Source organism: Toxotes jaculatrix, chromosome 6, assembly GCF_017976425.1.
Source record: "Toxotes jaculatrix isolate fToxJac2 chromosome 6, fToxJac2.pri, whole genome shotgun sequence".
NCBI classification, from domain to species: Eukaryota; Metazoa; Chordata; class Actinopteri; family Toxotidae; genus Toxotes; species Toxotes jaculatrix.
Window position 1 is genome coordinate 3,604,229 of NC_054399.1, and position 20,939 is coordinate 3,625,167.

The 20,939-nt window shown below is 43.8% G+C and overlaps 1 protein-coding gene across 1 annotated transcript in view; it reads right to left on the minus strand.

Annotated features, from left to right (window-relative positions):
* scfd2 (sec1 family domain containing 2) overlaps positions 1–20,939 on the minus strand; it is a 78,996-nt gene that overhangs the window by 22,042 nt on the left and 36,015 nt on the right. Inside the window, exon 5 of the mRNA XM_041040633.1 lies at positions 18,668–18,965. Within this exon, the coding sequence (XP_040896567.1) occupies positions 18,668–18,965 (298 nt within the window). The remainder of the gene's footprint in view (positions 1–18,667; positions 18,966–20,939) is intronic.

Genomic DNA, 20,939 nt, shown 5'->3' on the forward strand with positions numbered 1-20,939 from the left:
ATTGTTTCCTTGCTTCAGAATAAAGCACAAATGTGATTTCTGGTTTTCTTTCTGACGTCACCTCGAGATCTGAACATGTAGTCACTTATCACAAACACGCCAGAAACAGCTTTTTTCAGTGGTTCAACCTGTACGAGTGTGGCTGTATCTCAACAGTTTCTGAACTGGTGCGACTTCAATACCACAGTGTCTACAGGGTCATAAAGCCCAAAGAAAAGGGAGGTCAGAAACAAGGTTAAATATGAGTAAACAAGCACTTCCTCCCTGAGGGTGAACCCTGCACCTGGACTTCCCATTACTGCTCTGCTCTGAGCCTGCTCAGCACCAAACAGCACATGTGGCCCAGAAGAAACAAGCTCATAGCAATGCTAGACTCCAACACTGAATCAAATACAGACACACACACACACACACACACACACACACACAGTGAATTCTGGGAAAATGCACAGGGCCAATAACGGTACAATGGACCACCTCCCCAGCTTTAATGAGTAACCATAGCGGGACTGCTTTCTGTAAAAGTGTGAAGAAAAATCCACATACAGCTGCGCGCACACACACACACACACGCACAGGCACACACACACACACACGCGGATATCGCTGGTTGTTTGGTGTGTTGCTCCCTGCTGCTCAGAGTCAGTGTAATACAACATTGGCTCCATCTATCCACGGGGAGGGACCAGGATTTATTTATGACTCACTGACACTTTGATCCTCTTCAGTTTCGCTTCCCTTCTGCTCCGACTGTCACATTCATCTCCTGCTATCAGCACTGATACAAATGACCTGCCTCTTCTGTGCCAGCACATGCTTTCATTTCACTTGTCTTCATCTCGTGTGAAAGACTGATGCATGTGTCAGATAAAGTCATGTTATCATTTTTTTTATAAAGCCCAAAGACAAATGTTTGGCCTATAACATGCAGAAAAGCAAATGAGTTAGCACTCCTTCATATGTTTCTCTTCATTTCCTCCATTCCTGTCTCCCTGAGGTCTTCACCTGGGGCCCCGCAAGGCCCCATGTAGTTCTGCCTTCCACTGTGGAGAGCAAGACATTAATCAAAGGTGGAGGAGAAGGAAGAGGGCAGGAGGAGGAGAAGGTGGCAAGGGTGTCCCGCTCTCCCACCATGTATTCTCCAACTCCTCCCTGTTTTCAGGATTTTAAATCTCTCACAGTCTGAGGAATCATCACCCTCCACTGTGCTCTGCAAGAGCAATGGGTGGTCCAGACCCAGACGCATGTAACAATCATACATACACACAGAATGCAGAACCTAATATATCCAAATGAAGGTAAAAAAAAAACATCCTGCACAGCGTTATTTAAACGGAGCGAGTAGCGAACTGCGCATGAATAAGAGGGTCACTGTTGGAGGAGAGGTCCAAAGTGGAGGGGTGGGGGGGTGGGGGCAGCCCTTATTTTGACAGTCCCTCTGTCCTGGAGGAAAATGGCCTCTGTTCTGTTTGTTTTCCAAGGAGAAACATCTGAACATCTGTGCTGTTCGTCCGAGCAACATGCTGGGCTAGAGTTACAAGCTGCACCGGTGCACAAGAACGCATAAACACATGTGCACACGTAAAGATGTGCACACACACACACACACACAAAGGAGGGAAACACACACAAATGCAAGTACAATGTTAATATGAAGATGATGCACTGTATCTCTGCTGTACCGTACAATTGCTATTAAGCTGAAGTACAATCCTCGTGTTCTTTAATCAGACGGAGTGGAAATACCACAAAACTTCAAAGGCAGCCTGAGGAATGTCGCCTAGTGTCGGGGCTGTTGGGGCACCACTGCGAGTGTGTGTCTGTGGCAGATAGAAGCTTCTCTCAGAGTCTATAGCAATAGCTGCATGGACAACTTTATTGTCTCCTGGCTGTGCCTGGAGTTTGTGTTGTATTACTATGTATTGAACCAAGAAATCCAAGGCTCAAAAACAACTCTTGAGCAAATATTGTGTAAGCTCTAACGTATTTCACTTGGCAAGAACATCTGGCCTTTGTCACAGGCTTGTGTTTTTCAGAAAAAAAAACAACAAAAAAAAAAGTTTAGTCCTCCACCACTTTTTGCTATGGGAAATGCTGGTGTTCTAAAGCACTTCACCTAAACCACAGGGGCAAATGTGTTCTAGAAGAAATATTTTGATCACAGAGGGGAGATTATTTTCAGCCTGTTATGTTTCACACAGTATAAACGGATGCAGTTCTCAGCATGGTCACCAGGGTGCACTGTTACACTGCTCACTGAGCCCCTGAGCCCCTGAAACCCTACCACACACACACACACACACACACACACACACTCCTCCAGACGCAAACACACTCATACATCAGCCCCCACTCCTAAACATGCTGCTGCCACGACTGAGCTGTTTTCTCTCGCTCTCCTGAGGGAGATCAGCGTCATTCCTTTTTTTTTTTTTTTTCTCCGCGTCCAGCTTCTCCATCTCAGATAATACAGAGAAATTGTGGCCCAGATGTGAGGCACCAACTCTAAACCTGCTAAAAACACAGTCACTTTCCCTCCTCCTCTGGTGTCAGTGTGTTTTCCTGCCCATTTTTAACCTCTGTGACTACTCCCCACTTTTCGCTCGTACTCCTTTGCTGTCTTTTGAAGCTAATCACGTATTGCAAGAACCACAAAAACAGAAATTGAACTTTCTGCTTAGCAAAGATATGTTTGATATAAATATAAAAGGATTTCTGCTTAACCCAGTCATATCAACTCATCACAGCCAGTGTTTGACTTTGTTCTGTTCTACAGCCGACAGAAAACATTTCAGTTTAAGTGCAGAGTGCAGTGAATGTATACAGCCATCGCCTCAACCTCCTGGATCTTCTCTTTTATTATTCTGGACTTTTCTTTCAGTTTACGCTGGTCAAATACTCGGGTGTGACATGTAAGATGGATAAAGCACAGCAATTTTCAGACCACATCAGGGAGGTGCTTTGCCTCACACAGAAATTGTGACCTGTAAACTGGCAGTGATGGTTGAAAATAGAGGCCTGACCTGCCTTGCAATAGTATGTACAGTGCTGATAGGTTATCACACTGAACACAGGCTGACATCTGAGAGAGACACTGAGGCGTAACAGCAGACTCAGCCCGTTGAAATGAACACAAGGTAAACGGATTCTTAGAAAGCAAATACATATAGACGCCTAATGCTACGCATCAGCGTGCGGATCTATACGTTTTAACTCATCATGCAGTGAAGAGGAAGACAGAAACCGAGCAAACATGGATGTAAACACTGCACGGTTTAAAATATTTAACGAATCTGCTTTGCAAATGAAGGAAATGCATCGGACAAGTTTGTTGGGCCTCAAGAACTGAACATATCATAGAAACTCCTCAGGACACATTTAAAGGATTAGTTCAAAATTTTAGGAGCTATGCTTATTTGCTTTCTTGCGGAGAGTTAGATGGGAAAGTCAACACTGCTTTCAGGTGTGTGTGGTAAATATGTAGCTAAAGCCAGCAGCTGGTTAGCTTAAGGTATCATGCAGACTGGAAAATAGAAAAACAACCAGCCTGACTGCTAGTTTGTAGGCAAACTGCAGCTGAGAGTCCGAGAAGTTTTACACTTTTTTTGGACCAATTAAACAAACAAGATATAAAGTTCTTTTGCTACCTGAGTGAGGCTAGTTGTTCCCAAGTGTTTCCAGTATTTGCGCTAAGCTAAAAGACATCCGTCCTCTCATCTAACTCTCTGCATTAAAATGAATAAATATGTTTTCCCAAAATGATTAACTTCTCCGCAAAAACTCACCAAGTTACTGGCCAAATTTACACGATCATCCTCCTCCACTTAATCACACTTGTACTATCAAGAGACATAATTAAAACATTGCTGCAAAACCTACAAATCCAACATATGGTCGAGCCGGGTGTTGTGTTGTTATGTACACATCGATTCTAGTAGAGAAAATGAGCAGTCATCCACAGGAGAGTGGGACTGGTAGCATGCCACCGGGAGGAGGACATGGAGGGAAGCAGAATTATTAGCTTCTATATTTAGGCTCTGTCTGACGTGTTTGTTAAAGCTGAGTTAGTTCTACAGTGTGCTTTACTTTACTGTGGCCTATTAATGTCTGTGTGCTGTCGTTTTTTAAAAGAAATATCTGTGTATAAAAGAAACAACCCTTCCCCATTTAACTCACTGAATTTTGAAAACTTACACATTAAATATGGCATTTCAAACACTAGATATATTCCAGTGAATAGAGGAAACTGTTATCAAGACAGACAGACCATAAAATATCCAACACACCAAACTTCCAAGAGATACACGCTGCTTGATTTATGAAACACCACAATCGTGTAGGTTCCTGAGGCATCAGAAGCTCTACAAGTGCGTGTCAGATCAGCGGGTGAAAGTGCTTATCCTGATGGCAAATGTTCAGTCTCACACACTAGGAAGCATGATAATGTGATAATATGCATGGCAGCGCTGACTGCCCTGAGTCTACACCACTGTGCTATGAATGAAGAGCTGCAGGAACGGCACGGCTCCGGGCCAACCTCACTGCTGGGGTTATCGTTAATGAACGATGGAGCAAGGGTGCTGTAATTCATGGCAGAATATCGTTTCCCCTGCCAAGGCTGCTTGATTATCCAGTGGAAGTTGGCCAGACTCAGAGAAACCAACACACAGCAAACGTTGGTGGATGTAACTCCTTGTGGTTTGTGTCTGACATATTAAAGAGACAATCAGTAAAGTCTAGTGCCTACAGTCTGAGCCCATGACTGCAAAAGTAAGAAAGAAAGGGTAATATAATCATTGTAAACCACTCTTGATAAATTTACACATTGCTGGGGGGAAATTGTTCAGCTGCTTAGTTTTATATTCTGAACTCCTTTCCAGATGATGCATTATTAATCTTCTATTTGTTTTACAAGCACACTGCCTCAAGTGCAGCTCTGGAAAGTCACCCAGTGGAATATTTCTAAATATCAACTCATGAATTGAGATAATTATGATGAAATGAAAATGTAGTTACTGTGAGAGACATGCAGAACACAAGCTCCCAAAACCAAAATGTCAAAGAGATTCAAACAGCTACTTCAGCTCAGGAGCAGCTTTGAAGAGTCACGGCTCAGGCTGCAAAATCACATTATTTATAACAGGAGCAAACAACATCTTTTACTCTGATAGCACTCAAACCTTGAATTTAATACACCAGCTTTCAACTCCACAGCATTTCCACAGCCATTTTGTGCCCCTGACCCGTTTCAAAAATCTCCATTTCAGGGTGCAGAAGAAGGTTTTCTGTAAATCTACACCTTCTGAATGAGTAAGCACTTCCTGTTTCAGTCAGGGCTGGGGTTCACGCAGGGGGGCTGGACTCTGAAATCTACCATTCTCTCTCTCTCTCTCTCTCTCTCTCTTTCTCAACTCAAAAAAAAAAGTTTTTCAGTTCACTTGAAGACTCAAACATGTAGCTGAAATCTCACATACTTATCAAATTATAGAAAGGTTCTATTACACAGGCTTTATTGGAACGTACATCAAATTAATAGCCAATTTTACAACTACAACAGAAACAGTCGGTTCCCATTAAATCACCCAATGTAAACAGAGAATTTTAGTTTCATAGGGAAAAAAAAAACATCCAGGAGATGGAGAAAAGAGATGGAGAAAGATAGAAGAAAACAATGTGAAGAGGAGGACAGGACTGTTTATTTACTGAGTGCTGGCAAAAAAAGTCTTTCAAAAGTGTCCACTTGTGAGGACAGAAATGCCCCCACAACCTCAGACAAAAGTCTGCTCGTACACACACACACACACACACACACACACACACACACACACACACACACACACACACACACACACACATAAACACAACCATTAGACAGAAGGAGGACAGATAGAGGACAGGGTGGTGCAACTGATGAAAAGACATGATTAACCTTTGATCCTCACTCCGCATTGTGCGCAGATGTGTGTGTGTGTGTGTGTGTGTTTGTGTGTGTGTGTGTGTGTGTGTGTGTGTGTGCATAGGCATGTCTCCGAGATTGTGAGCGAGTGTGTGTGAAGAGAGAGAGAGAGGGAGAGTGTGTGTGTTTGTTGAATGATAACTGTGCTATGTGCTCGGCTGCTCCCACGGGAGACGGATAGATAATGTTGACGCTGTTCAGATCTTTTGATAATGGCTGTAGCAATGGAGCAGGGAGGAGGAGGAGGAGGAGGTGGAGGATTGTGTTGGCGGCTGTGTATGTATGTGTAAGCGCGTGTGTGTGTGTGCGTTTGATGGGCAGGTGACATACTGGCGGAGGTGTTTGTGTAGCTTCTTGTGCTGCTGGTCTGAGTTTCACGCTGCAGATGAGGGGATTGAACGGTAGACGGGAGAATTTGTGTTTGACCTCTGAAACCAAGCTGACCAGGGACAAAGCATGGGAACGCTGCAGCCTTGTGTATGTAGAGTGTATGTCAGAAGGAGACAGGCAGAAAAAGTGAGTGATCGAAGAGGGAAAAAAAAAAAAAGAACACGAGTGTGTGTCTGTGGGAAAGCAGAAAAGAGAGATTAGTTTCTATACATGCTGGACAATGAGTTGTGTATTTGTGTGAACAAGTTCATGCATGACTGTTTATTGACTCTGCAAAGCTATAACTGCACGGTCAGACTGAGGGGATACGCATGTGATTGTGAGAGAGAGTTGCGGGTTTCATTTGATACCTGAAAGCCAAATAAACAACTCAGACCTGCCAGATCTGTAACCCGGAGCAATAAACTCCACTGATATCTGAGACGCTGGGTCTGTTTACAGGCTCATCAGTCAACACACCACACGGGCATACACGCGTACACACACACACGGACACATCCTAAGTTGAATGCTCTTACAATAATCTTTTCAATTTAACAACTGTCCCTAAAATCTGAACGCTTCAGAGTTTTCGTCCAGATTTGCGATGGTGTAAAAAAGCGAGGACAAATCTGATGTGAGATCCACAGCGACATGACTTGTTTTCAACCACAAAGACGTCTTCGATGGTCACAAGTCTTTGTGAAGGGTAACAGAGGGGTGGGACGCAACAGAAAGCAGAGATTGAAGCCACATGTTGAGACGCAGCACAGACACACACACACAGTATACACACACAGATTGATTGATTAATCTGGAATGTTTTCTCTTTTCTCTCTAAAAGCACCAAACTGCACAGCAATGCCAGAGCATTCGAAGCCGTCCTGCTCATAGACTGTAGCACTTTTCAGACATTTCTTTTTGTGTGTACACTCATTGTACACTCACTTTATTGTGACTCACACTCATCCACTCATTCAGACACACACCATTGTGCTGCGGGATGACTCACATCTTCTCCACACAGGAGAGTGATGAGGTGCTGAGTGGGGCCTCACTCACAAACTGAAGCTGACGGGAACAAAGAGACCAAGACAAAGTCTTTGTCTCCCAGTCCCAGTTTTACGAGAGAAACTGTAGTACCAACAGAAAACTGTATGATCTCCCCACTGACAACGGCTTTAAGACTGGAACAACTTTCTGATGTGGCTCTAAAGGGACAGCAGCAGAAGGGATGGGTTGCATCAGTGTCTAATCCCATAGTGAGGACGAGGATGAGGCTGCAGAGGGATGAGAAGAGTTTCAAAAAAGATCTCTCAGGTTGTGAGGAGCATCATGGGAACTGGCACACTAAGCCACAAAAAAAAAAAAAACGACTTCTTCAGTAAAAAGTAGTTGCGATTAAAACTGTTTGCAGAAGTGTCTGTGGGTTTTCTGGAGAAACTGGGACGCTGATTTGGGAAAGACGGGGTCTTTCACTTCACCTTTTCAAAGATCTAACAGACTGTATGGGGCATCATGGGAACTGAAAATGGGGATGTAAAAGCACTATGGCAAACTCAGTAGCGTTTGTGAAAATAAAATAAACTGCAACATAACACACTGAGAAAAGTTTGCATGGGGACTATTTCTTCGGCAGAATGTAGCTGCACAAAAAAAAAAACGCTCTGTGGTTTTTCCAGTGTAATGTGAACACTCACAGTGTGTTTACATGTGTTTACAGCCAACTTACTGCAGTAAGCTGGACTCGTATTCACAAAACATCCTGAGGCTAAAAGTGGCTCCAAAATGGCAGATTTAGGAGAAACTCCTAAAAATAAGGGGCGTCAGTCCTGACTTATTTTCATCCTACTTTATCCTATTTTTTGGTCTACGAGTAATTTACAAAGCATTTTAGAGCTAAAAGTAGCTTCGGAGTCTGAGAAAAATTGGACTTGTACACAATCACTTAGCTGTGACAAGTAATGGGCCTCATCATATCAGGAATTTGGAAAATTACAATGGAAATAAACATTCAAAAAGCACATATAGATGGCTTTAAAGATGCTAAATATTCAATCAGCTTATCAACAGACACAATCCAGTACCACAGGAGATGATGGCTTATACTCTCCTCTACAGTTAATCTGTAAAAATACACTCTGAAGCACTGATGAACTTGGAAAATATCTCAAAAATCTCAGCTGTATGTCCGGCAGTTACTAAATATACATTAAATAATTACCTACTGCAATAAATAAGGGTGATCTGATTTTCTTTGCTGGATTACTTGGTAAAACTATGCTATGTATCTAAAGTCAATATCAGTGATAAATATTTTCTGTCACAGCCACTGACACAGACCAGTCAGCTGTCAACCAGTCCCTGTGGACATAGTGAGGAAGCTCATTCACGAAAAGTGATGTGATCCATAGCAATGTGGTCAAACCCGACCCTCCAAGTTCTCCAGTAACGGTTCCTCTCAGACTTTTTAGAATTTCTAACAGACATTTTTCACTGTCCTGACATTTTATAGACTAACTGACTAATCAAAAAAATAATCTGCAGACTAATTACTACTGAAAATCATTGTTAGTTTAAGCCGTACTACAGTGTATGCAAATGTTGCCTGATTTCTCTGAGTAACCTGGTTTCTCATGTGCATGTAAACAAACTTTTCAGCAGCACAAACTAAACCCCATTCACCTCCACTGTATCAGGGTGGAGCCAGGATGCCAGATAGTGAGTTAGAGAGGAGTGAACTGTAAGAGAGGGTCGTCACTGTCAGATAGGGAGCGGGGGCGAGATAAGGTGGTGAATCCCACAGACACAGAGGAAGCCTCCTATCACAGGAAGCCCCTCTCGCAAATGTCAGATCATCCTAATCGCCGCTCTACTTCCTGTTCCAGTCCCCCCAGAGCTGGACTTCATCACACGAGCACTCACAATTATACCCACAACCAATCAGGATCATACATATACTTACCCAACCAGGCGGGCGTCCTACACAAACTTCACATCCTGGTGGGGTTGATGTCCACATCAAAGTGGATTATAGGGTGGATGAGGCCAGCGCTATGGTGACCGCTAGCAGACGTACCACTCATTATTTCTGACCTCAATATGTTGACGCCACCCATGGATTAAGGGAACATCTCAGAACTATGTGTCTGCTTTTCCCTTCCTCTCTTACACACACACAGAAAACACACATAAATACGTATTCTGACCAAATCCCAACAGTCCATTGCCTTACTAACGTGAAGTAGCTTAAAACTGAAGAATGTGTGTGTGCCACATTCCCGGCCGACCCTCCGCTGAAGAGATGTACCACTCACAAAAATAGGTTAGTGTAACGCAAACAGCACACTGCACTCTCAAGAACACACACTCTTCATACACACCAGTCCTATAGAAACACACAAACTTCCTAATCCTGGTATTCAAAACACACAACCGGCTAATCCGCACCAGCACATCACAACAGAGAGCTGTCATGGACGGGCCAGGGACTGTGCATCACAGCTGAAAACACGTGAGGCTCGGATCAAGTGAAAGCGAAAGTGCAAGGGAGCTGCCGATGTGTGTGTGTTTGTGTGTGTGTGTGTGCAGTGGTGCAAGAAAGCCGACCAAAGGGCTGCTGCTCCTTCCAGAAAGACAGATGTTTGTGTTAAAGTGTGTGTTTGTGAGTCCACTGTGTCTACACAAGCAGACAGGAGAGGGCTACACCTGCCACAGTAAAGCTATAAAACGCACATTAGTGTGTCTGATAGCACTTCAGGATGAAATAAAACTCTACGAGCCACTTATATGTTCTGACTTTATGATTATTTAAAAACAATCCATTCATAATTCAGCTAGCTGTGCTGCATTTCAGCATGTTTAACACGCCGTATGACCCGCATCCAAGATCTGAATCAGACATCATGCAACCATTGTCACTTTGTCAACACTTGGTTTTAAACAAGTGAACGTTTCATTAAAGGTTGTGCACAACTGTGAAAGTCTGGAGTGATGTTACTAAGGAACTATGAACACATGGAGCAATACTGTGAGAAGGAAGTCTAAAACGGGAGGAGGCGTGGAGGAGAGAACAGGAAAAGGAGAAAATTAAAACCATACATCGCATCCTGGAAATAACACATCCCCTACAGTGGATTTTTTTTTTTGGATTTGCTATCGCTACAGAACGGAGAGGGAAATTAAAGCATGGCCAAAAATAGAGAGTGTTTTCAATGTGGAGGACTGAGTTTGTGTGTTCTGGGTCAGTGACGATAGAGAAGAAGCTGGTGTACAGCAGGGGGGACAAACAATAGGGAAGGGGCAGCAGTTATAAGGGAGGTGTGTTTATGTGTGTGTTCTAATGTGTTTATTTTCAGGGGAGCTGAGTTTACACTGGCCTCACAGCAGCAATCCTCGCTGCAGACAGTCATTATCACCGTATATACGCCCACGCGCTGCGGATGGAGGCGATATCAGGCGCGACGGTCCTCTTCGCCAAAATGTTTCTCACCTTGTGATCGACCACAGAGGAACCGCTGAGCAGTTCATTACAGGTCATTCATCCCTCCATCCCTGGGCCGTCAGAGAGAACCGTTTACCTGGACTGAGAGGGGGCTGAGTCGGGTGTGATAGTGCTGAGCTCACGGGGCAGACGGCAAGCAGCTGTCAGCCTCAGAGAACAGTGGAGTGTGTAAATGTGTGTGTGTGTGAGTGAATGAATGAGAGAGAGAGTATCAGAGGCAGACAGAACTAAGAGAGCAGAACTAATGAGATAGACAAATAGATTCTGATGATAGTAGGGTTTAAGGGTTAGCAAACATATTCCCCAACAGTCTGTACTTATCAGGATAGCAGGAACACTCGTCTACCACGGGTGGCCAAAAAACCTGGAACACCTTACAGCGAAGGCTGGGTATTAAGCCTCAATGGTTTTTGAGTATCTACAGAAATTAGCCTGTAGCAATGAGTATTAAAAAGTGGGATCTGGAAAGATGACTGTGTAGATATTTAAAATACCTGTACCCAGGTAACAGCTGTCTCTCATAGGATGAACCGGTTCTGGGAATTGCTTATGTCTCACCAATGCCACACTTCCACTGTATCTGAAAATATATATACTAAAAACATTACAGACATGATCAAAGTTTTTAGGAAACATCATAAAACAATCTAGATTCACTTCTCCTTAATCTAAATGCTTCAGGAATTTTTTCAGTTCCCCAAAATTTCAGAGGCTGATCCATGGTTTGGATTCGCATACTGACATCGCACACCTCATATGTTTGGGCTTAAAGTCGGCAGATGAGCATTAAAAAGTGTCAAGTGTTGAAAGCTGGCACTAAATGCCTGACCAAATTCATAGCCATGTTTATTTATGCTTTGATCAGCAATTTCCAGCTTTAAATCATGATTTGTTTTCTGTTTAGGCAACATTCTCATCCAGCTGTGTTGTGTTAAGACAAAATTAAAGACTGAAGCGTTCAGGAGGCTTGGCCTGACACACGTCTTCTGTTAAACAGAAGAAATGGGTTTGTAAAAAAAAAAGGTTAGTACTGGAAAAGTATTGTTTTTTTGTTGAAGTTTAAGGGACATCTGATTATATTACAAATGCCTGCAACCAACTGAATAACCCTCCCCTCATCCCTCCCTTTCCAAGCATGTAGGTGAACCTACGCCTTCAGGTAACGTAAAAACACAAAAGGCCCCCTCTAGAGCCAGAATTTGGTTTGTCTGTTCTGGGCTACTGTAGAAACATGGGGGTGCAACATGGAGCGCTCTGTGGGTTAACCTTTCCGCTTTTATCAGCTGTAAATGAGGAGTTTTGTCCTGGAGATTAAAAAAAAAACCAAGCCTGATGCTTTTCCACTGTAAATGTTGAGGATTTCAAACATTACAGCTTTTTGTGTTCTCAGTGTGTTTGCAGATGTTGCTGAGAAGGTCCTAGCAGTCATATGTGTTGTTTTCCTGACAAATGGCAGTCACAGATATTTATTTGACAAAAAGGCTTATGTGAAAACTTAATGATTAAGTTTGGACAGAACTTTTTTTTTCTGAGATTGTGATCGCTAGACTAGAGAAGAAAGTAATAGTAAGAGTTTTAGTTTGAACTGCCCACAGTCATTAAATCAAATCACAAATCTGATTTTACAGCTACAAAAAAAAACAAAAACTAATGGAATATTATGTTTTCAGGCCAAAGTGAGTCCCAAGTATGAGTCCAAGTCTCATACTAGTGTTTTTCATACTAACTTAACTGAATTTCCTGTAATTGAATTACGTTTTTATGCATTAAAGCTAACCTAGGATACATGAGCTACGCATGCATGAGTCAGGAACCTCCCTGCATGTACTGTAAATGAATCTGTGGAAGAAACACAACTAAGGCAACGTTTCACCATTGAACACTAGAGATGAGGCACGTAGACCATGAGGTGATTAAGACAGACACAGCAGGCATGCTAGGCAGGAGGGATGGAGGCCAAACGTTCCCTCTGACGGCCCTCCTCGGTTTGTGGGCCTGTGTCTGGTCAGTGTGGAGGTCAGCTGAGTAGGAGGAGCAAAGAGATAAACCTATCTCCACCAACAGACACAACAGAAAGTGACCAGACACCAGACCACATGTAAAGAAAGACTCCTTTCTCCTCATTCCTCAGTATCTCCTTCTATCTATTGGCTGGTCCTGCAGTCCTCCATAGGGACACTTTGATAACACAGACCACTACCTCCTCATGATTTACGACCACCTAAAGACAGTCAGGGTGGAGTATGAGATGTACGAAACAAAGCAGGGGCATGGAATGAAAGACAAAAGAACAGAAACTTATGGGGGAAAATGGGGGAGGAGAGAAAAATGTGTATTTCTTAGCTTCTCTGCTAGATGAGGGGGTGTAAGAGGAGAGGGGGTATTTTAGAAAAAAAAGGAGGAGGAGGCAGGGGAGTAGGGGGCGTTCCTGCTGGCTCAGGCCTTGATTAACACCAGGCCCCCTGACAGGAAATGACCCGGCCAGCTCATAGCGCCAGGAGAGCTTCCATCTGGTGTCGAGCCCATGGAGAAATTCTCCACCCAGGAGAACTTGGAACCAAACAGGAGAAGTTCGAACTGAATGAACACGTTTCATTTCCAGGACTAACAGATTAGTCCCACTGCTTGTACAGGACTGCAGCACAGGAACCATCATTTTGTTCCTGCCGTTGTTTGAAGGCGTAGAAGCCAAAAGCAGTGCTGAGCTGCAGCTTTTCACTCCAGGTTTTATCGACCACTGGTATCGCAAATGCTAGAAATGGACATCGAGTGAGGAGAAAGTAGGTTAGGGACTTTAAATGGAGGAAATTGCTTGGGGTGGGAGTGGGAGAGGGTGGAGAGTGCGAGGGGACAGTTTGGGGAGGAAAGCGGGTACATTAGGACAGGTCATCTTTCACTGCTGACTGGAATCCTAAATGTAAACAAGTTCTTCCGCACCAACAGATAAAACACAGATATACTGTAAAAACCAAATGGGTCTGGGAAAACACAGACTCACACAAACCACACTTATACACACACTTATTTATGAGTATTGTTTGAGCCAAGTCATTTGTTTTCTACGGCCACTGGGCTATTGGAAAGGGCAGACACAGACCCACACATCCACAGAAACAGAAATGCCTTCAAGGACCTTCTTTCATTTTTTTGGTGTCTCAGACAGACAGAAGTGATGCACAGAAGATAAAGCAGAAACTTATGTGCACAGATAAAGAGAGATGTCTTCCCAAGAGGAGCCAGGGAGTGTCCCAGGCAGAAGACCAGAGAGCGGGTAGAGTGTGTTGGCTGGACTCTTCTGCTGACCCTCTGTTGAAGGGTCGCCGGCTGACCCCCGCCTGCACTGACGCGTGTGCAGGGGCCAGGGGCCGCTGTCTCAGTTAGAGTCCCTCTGGAGCCAGCCTGTGTGTGTGTGTGTGTGTGCCTGGTATGTATTTCTGCCTTTTGCTTTGTTGAGCGTGTGTGTGTGTGTGTGTTTATGTCTGTGCAGGTCTGTTTGGGATTGTGATAGTGTCTTTTTTTTTTTTTTTTTTCATTCTACAAGCGCAATTCCCAGTGGAGATATAAGCGCTTACGAGCCTTTTATGATGTGCATTTCCTGTCATAAATAAGAAGCAGAGGAATTCTCCGCTGAGCGCTAACACACTCCATAAAGCAAACTAAGGTGTAAACTACAGTCCAGGCCAGCTCTGTGAAATCTACCCGCCAACCCACGGCTACTACTAACTGCACTGCTTTGACAAGTGATGGTTTGCTTCTGAGTTCCTTTGTTTGCTACTGCACGCATAATATGGGCTGGATACAAGGAAATAAAGGTACAGTGTGAAGACCCAAACGCTGTGCGTAACTGCTGACTTGGGAGCAGACGAGGAGGTGCTGCGAGTCTGGGGGTCTGATCGTGACTGTGTGTGGCCCCGCCTGTTAACCAGGCCTGTCTGGCCCAGCAGTGAGAAGCTGATGAGCCTCTGTTAATTAAAGCCTGAGCTCCATGTCATCAGCTTATCTGATGAAGTGAACTGGAGACAGCAATGCCACTGGCTGCTTTGTTTACCCAGGGGTCTACGGGTTTTCGCCTCGTACATGTATGTGTCCGTGTGTGTTTGTGTAACAGGGGAGGAAGTAAAGAAAGACCACCAATTAAAAATAATTGGGAGTAATTTCATAAACACAGTGCAACAGGGGAAATATATTTAATCAGGCGCGATCATTAGACTAACTTATGCTCCACTTCCTCCTGCAGCTAGCCTGGTGCTTTAGGGCCTCAGAGAAAGGAGAGGAAGATGAGATACAGGGAGGCAAAATGAGAAAAAGGGGAAGAAAGGGAGAGAAATGGAAAAGGAAATTTAAAAAAAAAAAACAAAGAGAAGAAAAGTTTGAGAAGTAGGCAGACGGAAAGTTGGTGGCCAGAGTTATGTGTGATCCCTTTCATGTCCCTTGACCAGCCCGTGTTGCAGTGCCAACCCAAACAGCAGCGTTGGGGAGGTCTGACTCTCCCACTGCTCCCCTCTTCCTTGCCCTGCGCACACCCCACTGACAGGATGAATAACAAACCCAATGTGCATCTGAGGCAGAGTTAGAGGGAAGAACATGACATGAAACCACTGCAATTCTGAAAGTTATTTTGCGACCTCCTTCACTGCTGCTGGTAAATCACCATCATCAACACTGAGGACTGGGGATTTCACATTCTCACAACTGAAGCTGTACACCCACACAGACATAAGTACAGACAAACTATGATCCATCATCCTGAGTTAGCTAGAAGTCCTAGGGTGAAGAGTTAGGAACATTTGGGTTGGCCTGCTCGCTGTCTTGGTTTACTGTACCCCGATGCTGGGACGAGAGATGAAAAAATTAGAAAGATGAGGGAGGAGTTTTGATTCTGCACCAAAGAAAACCAAAAATTCACCAGGACTGAGGGGAAACAAATCCATAAAGTAGTCTGAGGAACACTCATTTTTGCTCTCTTACCAGCATCAATGTAGTTTTCGCCACAACTGAAGAAGGGATTAACAGTAACTGCTCGGAGCTATTTACAACCTGCACACATCACACACAACACCCATGTACACCACAGACCGTCTGTGTTCAGCCAATCACAGTTCAGGTTTCAGGAGATCAGTGGATTCCTCATCCAATCCCATGGTTTTTTCTCCCTCTGCTGCGTTTGCTCTCGACCAATCCGGTTCTTTCCACATGTGGTGTTGGCTGTGGAGTGTTTGGTTTAAGAGCTCATTTCCCAGTCTGCAATAAGTGGAACCATTTTCTTGGATAAATACTGTTCGACCCTTTAATCAAAGCCATACCCTAAGACAACAATACACAGACATAATGTATAGTATGACTGCACAACTCCCATGCACAGGCACACACAATGATGGGAAAGTTAAATTGTATACTCAAATGCAAAATATGGAGACACAACAAAACTTTTTCTATGTGTTTTGAGGAGTCTGTAGTCTTTAGCTGCTCTGCTGTCCTGCTCTCTGGTGTGAAGATGCAGGATGAAGCACTGTGATGAGGCTGCTGAGAGTCTATCTCCCTCCACTACTGTCCAAAAACACTGTATTAAGCCACCCTGTTGCACTGGCTAAGATGTCCCTCAGAAAGTATAAATAGACATACAAATGCATTGTTGCTGATGGTCATTCAGTGGCCATGATCATTTCAAAGATGCAACTGTACCATCTACTCTTCTCTCTTCACGCTGCAAAACCTTTACTTCTTTGTGGAAGTTTATTCTCCGACAAAGGAGCTTAAATAAAAATGAATGGTGCAATGACCATCTTGGCTAAGAACCTATGTCAGCTTCTTCCATTTTGGACTGTCCAGATCTCGGTTCCCTCCAAGGTCAGCACTGTCAACTCTGCTTGCCACTGATCTCTGATGTAAATCTGCAGGTCAACATTCACCCAAAGCTGATGTGAAAGATTTACGTTGTCCCTGTGAGCAAATACACTGAAATTACAGTGGAATGAATTGATTTTGCTTTTAAGCTTCATCATCTTAAATTTTGGTTAGACCAGGCCTTTTATCCTTTAAATATTGCAATAAATAAAGGTGAATATTCACATCATGGATGATGCAACAAACCACCGGTTGCTGCATGTTACTGAGTGAGCAACTTCTGCCTGATACACTGTTTAAAAACAATGCATTCATGGAAGTTTGACGCTTCACTAAAGAAAACGTCCACCAGGGCTGACAGGAAAACAAATCTACTTTGTAAAGTAGTCTGAGGAACACCATTTCCTGTAGATCCTCTTTAATTAAGTTCCCAGGAGGAGGTGGTTATGGAGGTCGGGGTGTGTTGCATGGGCCTGTTCTGTGTACTGTCCTAAACTCACTTGTCCTTATTTCTTCTTTTTGTTTCTGGCATTCTTGCCTGTGTATATTGTCCTTGTGTCCCTGCACCCTGTTTGTGCATGCACTGTGTGTATCCGTGTATCTGCAGTGTGTTAGCTAAGCTCTGGCTGCTTACTGTAGCCAAGGGGAACAAAACAGAAGAATTTGTAAAAACATTGTTCTCATGGTGACCAGGTTTCATTCAACGTCTGGTTTCCATTTGAGTCTTTTAATTGGGGAGAATGTCACAATCAATGTTTTGCTCTCGATGCCGTGTCATGTTACTCCAGCCAAGCACTTCATCGGCTGCCATAAAAACCCTCACACAGGCACTCATGCATGCACGCACGCACACACACACACACACACGAATTTAAAAGAAAGGTGCACACGCTGCTGAATTCCTCTGAATGGGCAAGACATGCACATATGCGCACACACACACACACACACTGTTTTTTCTGTCTAAAACACACCTGGCACACCATGACAGGGTAATTTCAAATGACGTGTTTATAACAGAGAGTCAGGTTTTTAACATGAGCCACATCTTTCGGCCTGTGCCTGCCAAGAGGCCCCTCACGTCCAAGCTGCACTGGCCAAGTAGAACAGGAAGAGAGAGAGACGGGGTATGAGAAGGAAAAGACGGAGAGAGGGAGTGTAAAAAAGAGCAAGAAGGATCAACAATCTTTATTAGTGCTTTACATAGATTTACCAACCCTATATATACCATATGAGCCTATGGGTGATATGAGAAGTAAACCCTAACAGCAGTGTATTATTTCAGGGTGTGTGCTAAGGTACTGAGCGGGCAAAAACTAAAAGTAGCTCTAATTATGAACTATGTGGCAGGGGAGGAGACCGTGTGTGTACAGGCACCAAGGTTAAAGACGCTATTACTCTGGGAGGTACGGCTGACTGTGGTGTGGAGGTAGGTGGTTAATTCATCTTAAGAGCTGGCCTTGATCTGCTCCACCACACAGTTACCAGCTCAGCTAAACCAGCAAAGACTCGCAGAGGAACCAAAGAACCCAGCACACACACACAGGTGCCAATTCACCACAAATAAAAAGTTTTTCCAATATCTATAAACTTTTTAGGTAAAAACCCGCTGTCATGGCAGAGAGGCTCTAGAGACTGAAGTGAAGGGTAATTTCTCTCTCACACTATTTTTCTCTCACACTTATCCAGATGCACAAGTTCAAACATTCCCACACTCGACTATTTGGGTAGCTGCTTGCCAAACTGACCATAAAATGTGAGCGCAAGTGGGAGTGCATGAAAAAGTGTGATACAAGGAGAGCAGGAGAAGGATGGGGTGTGAAGACTTTGATAAAAATCCTCCCATTAACAGCACTGCAGGCAGAGAGGGGAAATAAACAATCAGCTGTTCCCACTTTGTTACTCTAATTTCTCTCCTCTTAGACCATCAGCAAACCTGGCAAACTGCTGCTGGAAGTAATCATGAAGTTGCAATTGCATTGACTCTTTCTCACCGGTGAGTTTCTGGAGCAACGGGCTGAGCTCTGTCTCTCGGGTGATGACCAAGGTGAGTGCTCCTACCAGCTCCCTCTCCAGCTTCTCCAGCTCCTCCTCCTCCTCGGCGTCCCGGTCTGCGGGCTGCGCCTCGTCGGCCAGGGAGTACAGGTAGACCAGCAGGAGGATCAGCTCCCCGGGCCCGCACTCATCCTGCCTGGACCTCGACCCTGAGGCTGAGCTGTCCTCGCCTCCACGGGGCTGCATTAAGGGCAGCAGCTGCCTCAGCACGGTGGGGAAATCAGAGTCTCCAAGAGCCTGTTACACATAGACACAGCACACGTAGAAGAAAAACAGGTGGTTAGTCAGAAGACAGCAATTTTTATACCTTGCAGTGGAACATGAAAGGTGCAATAAATTTGTACATTGCTGGTTCAGTAACTTCCAAGAATCTTTGCTGTTTAGCTCACAATGACATCAAGAATCCAGGAAGTCAATGCACCCAGATAAAAACCACTCCAGCACGTAATCCTACATATAACCACAACATGTCATTTTTTGTTTCTGTACTTATTGAACAAATGAGATTAATTAGTGAGATTTAGAGCTACTGGTAGGCAGAGCCAGGCTAACGATTTCTTTGTGTTTTCAGTCTTTATGCTAAGCTAATATCTGTTGGCTATAGATTCATATTTACCATACAGACATGGGAGTGGCATCTATCTTATCATCTCTCTCTCAGTTAGGAACCCAATAAGCTATTTTCCAAACGCAGACTCTCAAGAGTAGCTATGACCTGCAAGGCAAGGGTCAAGTGACCATAGGGGGTAGCTGAGTAGCACTAGCTACTAGCGAGCTAATCTGTTAGCATGCTCCCTGCTGGCTGTGAGCTGTTCTAATATCTCGCAGACCACACTGACTGTGCTGGAAGTCTTTAGCTGGTTAAGTGAGACCACAGACTTTGAAGGAAAATTCTGTGAACAGATGTAGGAGACTAAAAAGTTTTGGAAGGATCGTTAAATGTGGTTTTTAAAAATCTAATTACCTAGAAGTAATGTTTGCATGGTTATTCATGATGGATGTCATATTTTAGAGGGAAGTTTGCTTGCTACGAGTTTGTTTCTCTCATGATCATAGTTTTATATATACCGTATACATTTTTTTGTATCGTTCAAATCACAATTTGTCAAAAGAAGTGAAAGAATGATTAACGGATTTGCTGTCTTTTCCCCTTTGCTGTATCAGATCGTATTACTTTTTCACCTTTTTTACCTTCAGTGGTCATTAACAGTTTCCAGTTTTCCAAAGTGTTGAGCTCTTCCTGTAAGACCAGAGTTGTTTGGCTGCTAAAAGTCACGTTTTTGACTAATCCCCCTTTTGTCTGAACATCCTATCACCCTCTTTTCTGCTCCTCAGTCTAACCCTGCGCACAAGCGAAAGCCAAAAAAGAAAAATGAGGAGTATATTGCATTATGATGCAAAGAGTATTTACATCATTTGATGTTACCTAATCGCTGGTCTACATTCTTATTAGTTGGCTTCGCTGTTTCTGTTGTGAAAGTACTGTAAGTATTTAAATTACAAGCACAGTGTGAGTGAGCTCATCGTTCCATTCGCTAATTTTACAGCTTTGCAAGTGGCTGAGGTAACTCTTAATTTTGTTTCATTCTTTTGTTGGATTTGGGTACTGAACTGTTTTCTCACTCTCACACACATACAAATCCAACATTTGGGGCAATGTTTAGGTGCAGTGACCTGTTTTAGTGAGCCTGTCTGAGCAGGTCTGAATAGTCCCTCACAATTTTTGCACTCTAGTCCAACACGCTGTAGATCACAGGACCGTTTACAGAACACTGGCCACTCACACAACAAGGGTGAGCTCATAGACCTATAAAACAAGGGTGTGGAGCTAATCTGTCCGATGAACAGCATGAAAATCGGATGAAAAATAGGGCTGAAAAGGGGAAAATGGAGGAAACAGGTTCACAGAGGTGAGGGAAGAAGTGAAAAATAAAGCAGGGAAGAAAAGAAGTCGAAAAAGATACAGAGACATTATAAGAGGAATTATGGCTGAGATGATAGTATAAAAGCAAATGATTTTTGACAGGGGACTGTATGTTTGTGTCGGATGGAGCTACAAATGCCCCTGTGGATGTATTTCATTTTAACGAGGGATTCCTCTGGAAAGAGCTTTGTGTTCTTTTCACTAAGACAAACAGGCTCTGAGAACGGGGGGCTTTGGACTTTGCGGTGGGCCCACTGGGGGGATCCTGTGTCTGACCCAGAAGAACT